Below are 13,488 nucleotides of genomic sequence, written 5' to 3'. Positions count from 1 at the left end.
TCCTCCAGCTATGGCATTAAAATGTGACAGCAATCCCTCAAATTTGTGTGAGCCATTGGTCTTGGTTTAAATTAATGCATGAGATGAATTTCCTCCTGGCCAATCACATAGAACAGCCCCAAGGGACAGATAGAAGTCAGCCAAGACTCGTTGAAAAGAGAGAAAAAGAGTCAGGTCTGGGCTTGATGGGAAATGAGCCAGTTTGAAGGCAGGAAGGAATAGTGGGATCCAAAGCAAGCACCTCACAAGGAGGCTTCATGCCAAGACGAAAGGGATGACCAGTGGGAGAGTGGGGCAGCAGAGAGGAACATCTGAACCCAGGTTGGACAACTTTACCATGCAGCCTCGGGAGGGCTGTGTTCATTTGCATGCATCATCTACAAAAACTCACTGGCCTCCCTTTTGTCCTCAAGCCCTCCTGCACAAACAGGTCTTGACCTCAGAATATCAGGACGATGACAGGGTGTGTGAGGGCTGCAAGAGCATGTGCATAAGTCACATGTGGCATAGACCGCATCCCTTGAGATTGAAATTTGCGTCTCCGGGGAGGCCTGAGAAGGGGTGGGAATGGGGCAGAGAAGTCTACCCATTTCCACCCACTGATACACCAGGATCTTGACAGTAACAGTAAAGGCAGAGTGCAGGGAGCTCAATGCAACAACACCAGAATAGTTTCACGTGCGAACTTTGTGAAACCAATGAATCAAGAAAGATTGAAAGCACACCACTCCTTGAATTCTACATACCTTTTAAGATATAATTGTGCTGTAAACTACAAATACAATAACGTGTGTTGCCTAGTAAATTTCCAGTTCCAGCAAACCAAAGAGGCTGGGGCAGCTAAAATACAATCTCTCTTCTGGGCGATGCTGGATTCCTCTTGTTTTGTCTGGCCCTTGTCCCCTAAATGAGCTCCTATGGGTCTCAGTTCTATATTTAACGGCATATCCAAGTCCAGCTTCGTGGGTGTGGAACCTGGGCAGTTACTTCAGGCCCTAAGGGTAGAAGATCCCACATTTTGTTTAATGTTCTCCTGTCACTGTCTTGAAATTCTTAGTAACTTTTATTTTTTTATTATTTTTTAAAGCTTTTATTTATTTATTCATGAGATACACAAAGATAGAGGCAGAAACACAGGCAGAGGGAGAAGCAGGCTCCCTGCAGGGAGCCTGATGTAGGACTTGATCCCAGGACCCCTGGATCATGTCCTGAGCCAAAGGCAGACACTCAACCACTGAGCCATCCAGGCGTCCCTCTTAGTAACTTTTAAACAAGAACTTGATTCTCATTTTGCACTGGGTCCCACAAATCTTGTAGCTGATCCTATTCATATCCTGTTCACAAGACTCTCATTTCCAATATTGAAATGTTTTAGGGACACCTGGGTGGCTCAGTGAGTTCAGCATCTGCCTTCAGCTCAGGTCATGGTCTCAGGGTCTTGTGATTGAGCCCCAGGTCAGGCTCTCTGCCCTGTGGGGGACCTGCTTCTCCCTCTGCCTGCCACCCCCCTGCTTGTGCGCTCGCTTGCTCTCTCTCTCTCTCTCCCTCCCTCTTTTTCACTCTGTCAAATATATATATATATATATATATGTATATATATATATATATTTCTTTTATATATAAAGAAATGTTTTAGAGATTTCACAGTATAATATTATTTTGGTCAGGAGAATATGTTCGAAACAAGACAGACCAGGGTTCACACCACTTAGTTCTGACACTTCCTGACAGTGTGGTTTTTGAGATACAGAATCTCTCTAAATTTCAGTTTCTTCATCTGTGCCCACTTCTGAGTTTGATTTTTTTCTGGCTTTTAAAAATTTAAATGTGGCAAAGCACTTAGCTCTCTGTTGGGCACAATGCATGAAAATACATACCATCAGTATGTGATTATACTGTACACATTGACTTTTATTGAATGTCTTTGGCTATTTAAGTGAAGACTTTGCTTCTTCTCTCCAATAGAATCAGCAAAATATTTGCCACTAATTACCATAGTAACAGCTAGACCGTATGGTCCTTCAGAATGCCATCTATCTGTCTCTGTCTCCATAAGCTACACATGTCATCTGGTCAGTGATTGCTGAGTTAGTTCGCATTGCCTTCTTCTCATACAACCTTCTGCATCTTCTTTTGTGGTCATGGGAGGGTTGGTGGTAGTTCTTATTCTGCAACTTTAGGCAGAAAGAGTAACTCCCGGATCTGGATCTGGATAAAAAAAAAAAAGGACTCTAAACTCCCAAATCACCCCTCACCACCTTCACACACACCCCATGACAGTTTCCATGTAGCACTATCAAGCATTGGCCCTACCCGTAGCAGTGAGGCAGCATTACTTGTCACCACTCCATACCCCTGAACATAAAAGCTCAGACATAGAAGCTTCATTTGAAAAACACACATGGGTGTGTGCATGCATGCATACACACAAGTAAATGGACAAATGTTGATCAAACTAGAGACAAAAACGAACAGCCAGTGTCTTAGAGGCAAGAAGTACACTGATGTCTGCAACTCACACTGAAATGCATAGAAATTAAGATGGACTGGTGGATGGCAGAGGGACAGATAGATGGATAAATATGTGATAAAGCAAATAAGCTAAATGTTTCCTGTGGAAACTGGCTGGTGAGTATATGAGTATTTGTTGTATAATTCTTTCTTTTCTATACATTTAAAAATTTTTATAAAATGTTGTCGAGGGAAATCTAGTCTGCTGAAAATCCAGAAATGCAATAAAATCCAGATTTTTGTCTCTCTAGAAATCTGAATTCTGGCAATAGTGAATGTACATGCCAACAAGTGGTTGGGGCTAGATAGCAGGGGCCTTTGAAGGAGTATGAGACCACTAGGTCTCCACATCCTTATTGTCTCCTGTTGTATTGCCCTATGTGATCCTTGAGTCACTCATTTAGGTTTCCTGCCTGACTCTCACAGACATTTGAGTTGCAACCCCTGTTGTAAATATGTGTGTGTCAGTGGACTGATCATGGAATGATTCGCTCTCTAAAAGCATTCTTCCCAAATTCCTTATCTGGGGTAATTTTTACATGAGGTTTTTAAGGTTTTTCTTCAGCAGATCTATAAATCTATAATTATATGTACATGAAAAATATTGTGCCTGTGTCACCTTGTTCATTATCCTGGAAAGATAGCCCACAGCTTTTTTTTTTTTTTTTCCTTAAGTAGGCTCCACACCCAGTATGGAGCCCAATGTGGGGCTTGAACTCACAACCCTGAGATTGAGATCGAGATCTGAGCTGAGCTAAGAGTCAGATGCTTAACCTACTAGCCACCCAGGCACTCCACTCATGGCTTTTTATTATGTTCTCAAAGAGGTCAATGACTCCATTAAGAACAACATAAGTTAAGGAGCAATACTAACCTATTTTAAAGTATTCAAATTTCTAAAATTCCATATAACCAATCAGGTACACTGTTAGCTTGGGACCCATGTTATCCTGAAAGATAAGATACCTGTGTACCTCTTCCTGAACCAGAACCACTCAGGGATCTGTGTGTGTAAGGGCAAGTAAGTAAGTAAGTGAATGTGTCACTGAAGATGAGGGACCAGCACAGAGTTCCCAAATGCTCTCAGCATTGAAGGTTTACTTCATGTGTGTACATAAGGGCTGGTGATCTCCTGGAAGCTCTGCATCTTATATGTACAGAACTCCAATAGAACAAAGTGATTTGGTGAATTATATCTTGGATGCTACAGGTTTCAACACTGTCTCCCTCTCCACTTAAGTCCTGTCTCTAAGAATGGCCAATAGTATCCTGCTTCTCTTCAACACTTGACCCCAGGATTTGTATAGATAGTGACAGTTTATTATTCTAAGGCAGTGCTTGCTCACTTATCTTTCCTTCCCTTCAAGACTGTGAGAAGAGATATTGGTTGAATACAGTTAACCTTTCATCTTTATAGGTAATAATTTTCCACCAGTTTGTCTGACTATTCCACGATTCTGAGTGAACACAAACACAAGTTAGAAATGGATTTAACTCAGGGCACCGGGGTGGCTCAGCTGGTTAAGTGGCTGCCTTTGGCTCAGGTCATGATCTCAGGGTTCTGGGATGGAGCCCCGCATTGGGCTCCCTGCTCAGCAGACAGTCTGCTGCTCCCTCTCCCTCTGCTGCTCCCCCTGCTTGTGCTCACTTTCTCTCTCTCTTTCTCTTGCTCTGTGTCAAATAAATAAAATAAAATGTTAAAAAAAAAGAAATGGATTTAATTCAACAAATATGTGCTGTGAGCCTACCATGTTTCATGCAATGGTCTAGTCTCTGGGGCTAAGCAAATATGACTCAGTCCCTACATTCAAGGAATATTTTTTTATGTACACTATTGACTCAGAACCCAGAAAAGCCTTTAAGATTATTTTAGAAACCAAGATTTTTCCCTGGGAGTTCTCATACAGATTAGGAAAACATAATTGGGATTATGCCTTTCAGAACTCTTCTTAATCTCTTTTCTCCAAGGTTGACCACACTGAATTTGATGTCCAGAATATCCCTCTCAGTCAGCAAGGTGTTCAGGCAGCTGTGATAATTCGTTTCTCTGACCCTGGGCTTGGTAAGTGTGGGTATGTGGGGAAGGGCAAGGCACTGAACAAGGGCCCTGTCCAGGGGCAAAGCAAACATAAGAGCCAAGTAGAGGTCTCCTAGGGGCAACAGTCAAAGGTCCTGGGCAGGAAGGTAGAAAGTGGTAAGGAATCAACAGCAGGATGTAAAGAAGAGGTACCTGGAGGGAGGGCTAAGTAGAAATCTAGAGAGATTCTGTTAGGTCCTTCAGAAGCTTTTCATAGGGAAAAGGGAACTGTTAGGATTTGTGGCACATTTACATTAGATCTCTTACAGAGACAATTCTCTATTGACCCCTCAGTCAATCAGTAATATTTGCCATCTCTTTATTTCTGAGGTATGAGTGCTTTAACATTAATTATATCATTAATCTTCATCAACTCTTTAAAACTCAGAGAGAGAAATCTGAGATAAGGCCACAAAACTAAGACAAGAGCAGAGGTCTTTCATTCTAAGATCGGGGCTCGATCCACCATATGCCACAGCTACCTTCAAACAAGTACTAACATGTTGGGCCAAGGTTCTTTGGATTTTTGTTTTCAGTGCTAACCCTGCTTCTTAGGGGCCAGAATACACATTAAAGTCCTTCCAGATTGCTCTCTTCTGGATTGTGCATACTGCTTTAGTGACTCAATTTCACCTCAGATAACCCACTTCACTCAACAGACACCACTCCTACTTACTAGATTTTTGGATGGATTTCACAACAGGCCTTCCTCAGGACAAGCTGTTCGGTTAAGTTTTTCTCATTTAACACAAAAGCACAAAAGCACCTAATGCCTAGATACTGGAACCATGTAAGGTGTGAGGATGCTCCTAGCCAGAAAGAAGACAATGCTAACTACTAAGCTGGAACGTATGATTCTCTGTGGAAAAGGGAAAACAGGAGCAAGAGCAAGGCACACCTAATGGGAATCTGATTCTCCTGCCCATCAACACTTGTTACAGAGCAGGGCACTGCCACTTTGAAGCCAGCAGGTGGCTTCCCTTTCCATTGCACCTGGAGTGTGTTCTTGTGATCTCCACAAGCCAGCTGTTTTATTAAATATGATTAAACAAAAATGATGTGGCACCATCTCTATTATGCCTCAAAGGATTAAAACAAAACAAGTTGACCCCTGGAGTGGAATTAAGACTAAGGTGACCAGACGTCTCTGCTAGTCATGATTTATTATCTTCAGTGGTCTCCTTGTCTGGCATCTGTGCTGGCAGGGAGACTTTTTGGCTCCTGGCCAGGGAGCACATGAATTGAATAACCCTATCTCTTTTTTTTAAGATTTTATTTATTTATTCATGAGAGACCCAGAGAGAGAGGCAGAGACACAGGCAGAGGGAGAAGCAGACTCCATAAGGGGAGCCCCATGTGGGACTTGATCCCGGGACTCCACGGTCACGGCCTGAGCCGAAGGCAGACGATCAACTGCTGAGCCACCCAGGTGCCCCTTGAATAACCTTATCTTAAACAATTCTAGAATATGAGAGGAAGAGAAAAGATTAATTCGTAAGAAAATAGTCTTCACCCTTTCCTTAGGGACTTGAATAACATTGGTTTAAGGAAGCTTTCTGCAATTCGTTTATCCTGATGAGTTAAACTATATAGAACAAGGATAGAAACCTAAGACACTCCCTTGATATAAAAATATTTACATCCAAGAAAACAGGAGAGATGGATAGGAAGCTCCTTGTTTTGTTTCTTTATTTTTTTTTTTCAATAATTTCCCTCACTAAGCTAATTGGTTTCTCTTAGGCAAATTAAAGAGATTTAGCTAATGTAAAAAAGAGTTCTTAAAATCTTGAAACAAATGGCATTTACATAATGTTAGTAGCAGGCTGAAATTTCCTAAAATTAAACCTCTTTTATATGTATATAGATATGAAAGCCCACCATTGAACTTTTACCAGTAGGCAGAAGTTTTTATTTTAATTTTTAAAATTTGTTTTTTTTTTTTTTTAGATTTTATTTTTAAATAATCTCCACATCCAACCTGGGGCTCTCACTCATATTCCCAAGACCTAGAGTTCATGTGCTCTATTGACTGAGCCAGCCAGGCACCCCCAAAAGATTTCATTTTGACAGTTAGGATCACTCCATCTTCCTCTCCCTTTATCCTCATAATAATGTCTAAGGAAAGATGCTGCATTTTTGAACTCTCAGGAACCTGGGATCTGCCTAGAGATAAACATGGTAAAGGCAAACCTCTAGCCCTAAGGCCTAGGGCCTTTGACCACACCAACAGTCTGTGTCCCAGCTTAGGTAGCAAACCCAGTTGAAATATAAATCAGGTATCCCATATCCTTCACAAACAAGATCCTGGAGATGGCCCCAACTGGCTAATCTGAAATAAAATTACTTAGGCCAGAGTGAGAAACTTAGGTCAACAGTTGTGCCACAATTTGACTTAACTGAGTGGAGCTAGGCTCAATTCTGTGTCATTTTTGTGCTTAGTTTTCTTTTTTTGAAAAATGGCTTTTCAATTGTAGTTAAAAAGAAAGACCCTGAGTGACTTCAGATCAGTAATTATGGATTATACTAAGGCATAGACCCTGAACATTTGTTTAAGATGGAGGGAGCATTAGGGACAGACAATCTTATGATGTCAACAAAAGCATTTCAACCACTACCCTCCAGAACCAATATTCTCATCCAGAGAGCCTGAGAAAATGGCCCCTCAATTAAGATTAATATCAGAGCACATAAAGGATAATGGCTTCATTGAATATTCAATTATAAGGAAACTCCTCTCTGGTTGAGAACGCCTTCTCAACCTCATAAAGATGTTGACATTATAGAGTAAAAGATAAGAAAAAGTACAGATTAGACCAATTTATAAAAGCAGAGTGGAAAGGATCCCTATCATACTGTGAAGTTGGAGAGGAATCCAAGAAAAAGGAGCTGGTAGTTGGCTTTTTTTTTTTTTTAATTTATTTTTTATTGGTGTTCAATTTACCAACATACAGAATAACCCCCAGTGCCCGTCACGCATTCACCCCTACCCCCCGCCCTCCTCCCCTTCTACCACCCCTAGTTCGTTTCCCAGTTAGGAGTCTTTACGTTCTGTCTCCCTTTCTGATATTTCCCACACATTTCTTCTCCCTTCCCTTATATTCCCTTTCACTATTATTTATATTCCCCAAATGAATGAGACCATATAATGTTTGTCCTTCTCCGATTGACTTACTTCACTCAGCATAATACCCTCCAGTTCCATCCACGTTGAAGCAAATGGTGGGTATTTGTCATTTCTAATGGCTGAGTAACATTCCATTGTATACATAAACCACATCTTTTTTATCCACCCATCTTTCGATGGACACCGAGGCTCCTTCCACAGCTTGGCTATTGTGGACATTGCTGCTATAAACGTCGGGGTGCAGGTGTCCCGGCATTTCATTGCATTTGTATCTTTGGGGTAAATCCCCAACAGTGCAATTGCTGGGTCGTAGGGCAGGTCTATTTTTAACTCTTTGAGGAACCTCCACACAGTTTTCCAGAGTGGCTGCACCAGTTCACATTCCCACCAACAGTGTAAGACGGTTCCCTTTTCTCCGCATCCTCTCCAACATTTGTGGCTTCCTGCCTTGTTAATTTGCCCCATTCTCACTGGTGTGAGGTGGTATCTCATTGTGGTTTTGATTTGTATTTCCCTGATGGCAAGTGATGCAGAGCATTTTCTCATGTGCATGTTGGCCATGTCTATGTCTTCCTCTGTGAGATTTCTGTTCATGTCTTTTGCCCATTTCATGATTGGATTGTTTGTTTCTTCGGTGTTGAATTTAATAAGTTCTTTATAGATCTTGGACTAGCCCTTTATCTGATACGTCATTTGCAAATATTTTCTCCCATTCTGTAGGTTGTCTTTTAGTTTTGTTGACTGTATCCTTTGCTGTACAAAAGCTTCTTATCTTGATGGAGTCCCAATAATTCATTTTTGCTTTTGTTTCTTTTGCCTTCGTGGATGTATCTTGTAAGAAGTTACTGTGGCTGAGTTCAAAAAGGGTGTTGCCTGTGTTCTCCTCTAGGATTTTGATGGAATCTTGTCTCACATTTAGATCTTTCATCCATTTTGAGTTTATCTTTGTGTATGGTGAAAGAGAGTGGTCTAGTTTCATTCTTCTGCATGTGGATGTCCAATTTTCCCAGCACCATTTATTGAAGAGACTGTCTTTTATTCAGTGGATAGTCTTTCCTGCTTTGTCAAATATTAGTTGACCATAAAGTTCAGGGGCTTTAAAAGTGTTGTGTTTTTATAAGGCCTTTAAATAAGATCATAAATCATAAAAGAGCTTATTTTTAGTTGTCTGGGGAAGTCATTTTGTCCATTCCCTTGACTTTGGAATCATTATGGAAAGTTTTTTTTCCAGTTTTATATATCCAGTTGTCTCCCTTTGAAAATACGTGAGGATTTACCTTCTTAACCACATTTGTAGTTCTTTCTCTGCTCCTCACACTTACTCATTGTGTTTTCATAAATGTGGCTATATTTTGGTTTACTTGAGCCATTTCATCCTGTGTTCTACTGTCAGCAAGCCCTCTTGCTCAGTTATAGACCCCCAGAATTAAAACCAGGAGTAGAAAAGACTGCTTAACTCATGCTCTTAAACCCATTGTGCTCATGTCTTACTATCTTGAGGCCTTGACAAAGATGTTTTACAAAGACCAGAACATTCCCACCCCCAGACCAGAAAAGCAAGAAAATGCCTAGAGGACCACATCCCATATATCCCCTTCCCTGCCCATGATCATGAGCTGAACACATACCAACCCCCGACCTGTGATCACACACTTCCTGTCTACTCACTTGCACATACCCCTTGAACCACTCCTGTAACACTCTGGATGTCTATCTTGCTAGTGGAGAAGTCAGTTGTTAAAGCTTGAGCATGCCACCTCCCCCATCTGCTGGCACTGGAAATAAATTTCTCCCTTTCTCTTTTCTAAACCCTCATCTGTTGAGTTATTGGCTTCTCTTGCAATGAGTTTACCTGAGTTTGTTTAGCAACAGTGTTGGCACACCCAGTCAGGAACTATGCTCTCGATTTTTCCAGCCCCCTTGGGGTTTCTGGGATGGAGTAGTTGGCCTTGGCAGTGCCAGGACTCAACCGCTCATTTCCTGAGCTAGCAGCCATGATAGATCATTTGGTAACACTACTTTCATATTTCATACTTATGCAGTATTTAAAAGAATAACTTTAACAAATTTATTCAAAGACTTCTAGTTCCTATTTTCTTTGCATCTTATCTATAAATAAGTCAAACGTTCTAGAATTTTCATTTTGCTGGAGCTTAATATCCAGTCTCTTATTGCTAGTGAGATATCTATGTCCCTTACTCTAGATCTTTGACTCCTCCATTTACCTTCCTGGAATTTTAACTAGGATTCAACTAAATCATGCATGAATCATGATCATTGAGTTGTGGCTAACATTTGTTGAGAACCCACTATCTACCATACACTATACTTGTTGGAAGAGGCAATCTTCAAGGCAGTCAGCTCTGTACATGCCTGTGTGTTTTTGCTAAGAATATAAGGCTCTGACCCCTTCTTTAACCAGGCCATTTCAGAGTTGTGTTAGTAGCAAGTAACCTTGAGATGTGAGGCCAGTGTCCCCCTGGACAAAAAGCAAGCTTGCTTCTGCTTGCAAGAAAGTGATAAATCCCCAAACTTAGTGTTTCTCTCTTGTAATTCAACCTAATGTGTGTGCAAGGTTTATCACAGGCCTTGTGTTGCCCCCATGAGACGGGGGACATAGAAAACCAGTGCAAATGAGCATGGGGCTCATTTGTCAACTGCTTTAACTGTGAGTCCTAAAGTTCTTTATTTCTGGCTCAGGAGTCCTTGTCTTTTGCCAGCATCCTGTGGCTAACTAGTAGAGTAAAATTAGAGACCAGCCTGCAGAGTCCTTACAAAGTTTAGTATGTTGACTATCACATTTCATCCTCACAAAATCCCAATGAAATCTCTATCTCCCACTTTTCTGATTATCACATTGTCCTTTATCACTAAGTCTGGATCCCACTGTCAGTTCTCTTGTCAGTACCTCTACTCCTTATACTTTCTCTGCAACCACCAGGTAAAAGCCACAAAGCCAAACCAATCCCAGTTAACCTTCTCTACACCTATGCTGTTGAGAGCAGTCCCTTCATCTGTAGTTAGTGAGATTCACAACCCACAGCCTCAGCTGAGCCCTCTATGACCTCTCTTTGCTTGTTCCTTGTAGCTTCACCTCCCATTTGCTTCAGAGGCCAAACTTCACTGTTTCCTCAAAGTGTCTCCTCTATCTTCTTGACTTTAGTGTCCTATTTCACAGAAAGCATAGAATTTCCAGGAAGGTAGCTCCATCAGCTCCCCTACACACAGACCCTTAATAGTGTGTTTATGAACATGGTACCCAAGACCTCTTCCATTAAAAACCCAAACTATTCAAGTCAAATGTATCCCCCAACCCATGCCTGTGATGGTCTCTGTTCATCCGCTAGCAGTCCAATTATGCTTGAATTCCCTTCAGCCATAAACATTCTTGAGTGTCTAGCCAGTAAATAAAAACCTTTCCTTAGGACTCCTCCAGGATGCTGCACACCTGAAACCAATGTAACATTGTGTGTCAGCTATACTTCAATTAAAATAAAAAGACTCCTCTAGGATCTCTTCCTCTATTTATCTCCTTTCCACAGCCAACATTACTCTTCCCCACCTCCACTCCTCCTCTGGGCTTCCCATCCACTGTATCACAGCAGTTAGGAAGATCTCCTAACTTCCCAGTCCAGTGGATCACTTTCTTCTCCACACAACTGAGTCAGAAACAAAAGCTTACCAGAACCAGGGAAGAGCAGGGCTGGTTAGTTCTGTCCTGGTTAAGGGACAGCCTCGTGCAGGTAACCTCTCAGGGAGTAGCCATGAGAATCAATACACTGTTCTCACTTTCCTCTCTCCTCACCTGATATAGGTACTCCACATTGGTTGGTTCTACTTAAAAACAGGGGAAATGCAAAAATGTTAAGTTTTTGTTTCATCGAGTTTCCTATAACATCAACGATTACCTAAATGTGACAGAGTAATCAGTCCCCAGGTCACTGGCACTCTTTTGCATTCAGGGAGTGGGTGTGGGAGATTGCAGCAGAGTCAGGGAAGACCTGACTCTACTGATGCAGTTCCTACAAGCCACCCTCCAGAGCAGGTAGGAATGGGTGATGGTTGTCTGAGAGGACAGTACAACCAGGCACAGCACACTATCTGAGATGATCTTCACAGTAGTTTTTCAAATCTTCAGTAAACAACCTAAATTCTTGTCTTGAGGACAAGAGAAGGTGGCATATATGCCAATCAAAGCATGGCACAGGGATCCCTGGGTGGCGCAGCGGTTTAGCGCCTGCCTTTGGCCCGGGGCGCGATCCTGGAGACCCGGGATTGAATCCCATGTCGGGCTCCCGGTGCATGGAGCTTGCTTCTCCCTCTGCCTGTGTCTCTGCCTCTCTCTCTCTCTCTCTGTGTGTGTGACTATCATAAATAAATTTAAAAAAATTAAAAAAAACATGGCACAGAACCTAAAATTACAATGAAATAGCTTTAGATTTCTTCCATGAACACAGGCAAAAGCACCACTTAAATTTTAAGATGCTTTCAAACCATGCAATAGCAGTGTTATTCTTAAATGATCATAAGATACCAAGGCTAACTCTGGTAGGAGTTTACATTTGAAGAGGCTAGTGAATTAATAGATTACTTATAATAAATGACTATCACATGGGATTTGTTGGATAGTTTGCTATGAAGAATAGAGAAAGATCTTCTTTTTGGCTTGAGATTAACTTACTTGAGTCATTTGGGGATACTTTGAGATAGTTTCATTGTGTGCTTGTGTAGTGTATTGGGTAGTGTATTGATAGCATTGAAATCACCATTTTAATTTTCTTAAAAACTTAGATATTTATCTTAAAGTGTAAGAATAAAATATTCCTTGGCTCCATGACTTCCCTTGGCTGTACTCTGATTTCATCATTTGGCAACCCCTTTGCCCATTTGGTGTCTGGCAAGGACAGACACCAAATGTAGGAGTAGAAAGGACCTTGAGATTACTGAGTTTGACCCCAAGATTTTACAGATGAAGCTAAGATCCAGAGATGCCACAAGAATCACACAAGGCCAAGCAGCAGCTATTAAGAGAGGTTAAGCAAGAATTCAAGTTCCAGTAATAATAATGATGCTGCTGTCATTACTACGTCTCCAACTTTGCATGGGGCCACTCAAAATGTATAGCAAATCTTCCCTTAAATGCTGATGCATTGCCCAGAGGCTCATTCAGCTGGAAGCATCGTAGAGAGGCGGCCTCATTCATGTCTAGTTTTGTATAAGTGCATAACTTAAACTTAGGGAACTTAGGTGACTGCCATGGAAATTTATTTTATGAAAATAATGCTGTGATTGTGTTATATCTGGAGGCCATTTTAAATCTCTCTGCAGATATTCAAGGAGATTTCTAAGAATTACAATTTATCATCTAAGTGAATTACATTCTTATTTCTAAAAGAGGGACACTTACTGGACTTTAAAAACATCAGATTAGGATCACTAAAGATACATCTACTTCCAAAATAAACACGTATTCACTCAGATTTTAGTGACACCCCCACCCCCCAACTAAGAGAGAAGGAACTAGCTCTGTATTAATTATGTCGATTTTCCCATTTAGACTATTTGGAGAAAAATGATAGAAAAAAATTGTGTGTCCAAGTCCTCCAAGAAGCAGACACTAAGATGTGATTAAAGATGCAAAAATGATATGTGATGTGTCTATGAGAGAAAATGGGTAGGGAGCCAGAAAAGTCTGGGAGAACAATCAGACTATGATGCCAGTTTGACCATAAATAAAGGAAAAGGGGAAGGAAAGTTGGGTGAAGGGATCGAAGAC

At 41.3% G+C, this 13,488-nt stretch overlaps 1 protein-coding gene across 1 annotated transcript in view; it reads right to left on the bottom strand.

Moving 5' to 3' along the window:
• Positions 1–1,995: 1,995 nt before the first annotated feature.
• LOC140622891 (transmembrane and coiled-coil domain-containing protein 5B-like) overlaps positions 1,996–13,488 on the bottom strand; it is a 33,459-nt gene continuing 21,966 nt past the window's right edge. Inside the window, exon 12 of the mRNA XM_072808659.1 lies at positions 1,996–2,208. Coding sequence (XP_072664760.1) covers positions 2,034–2,208 — 175 coding nt within the window. The 3' untranslated portion in view covers positions 1,996–2,033. The remainder of the gene's footprint in view (positions 2,209–13,488) is intronic.

Source organism: Canis lupus, chromosome 32 (assembly GCF_048164855.1).
Source record: "Canis lupus baileyi chromosome 32, mCanLup2.hap1, whole genome shotgun sequence".
Lineage (NCBI taxonomy): Eukaryota > Metazoa > Chordata > Mammalia > Carnivora > Canidae > Canis > Canis lupus.
This window is presented reverse-complemented; position numbering and strand designations above follow the sequence as displayed.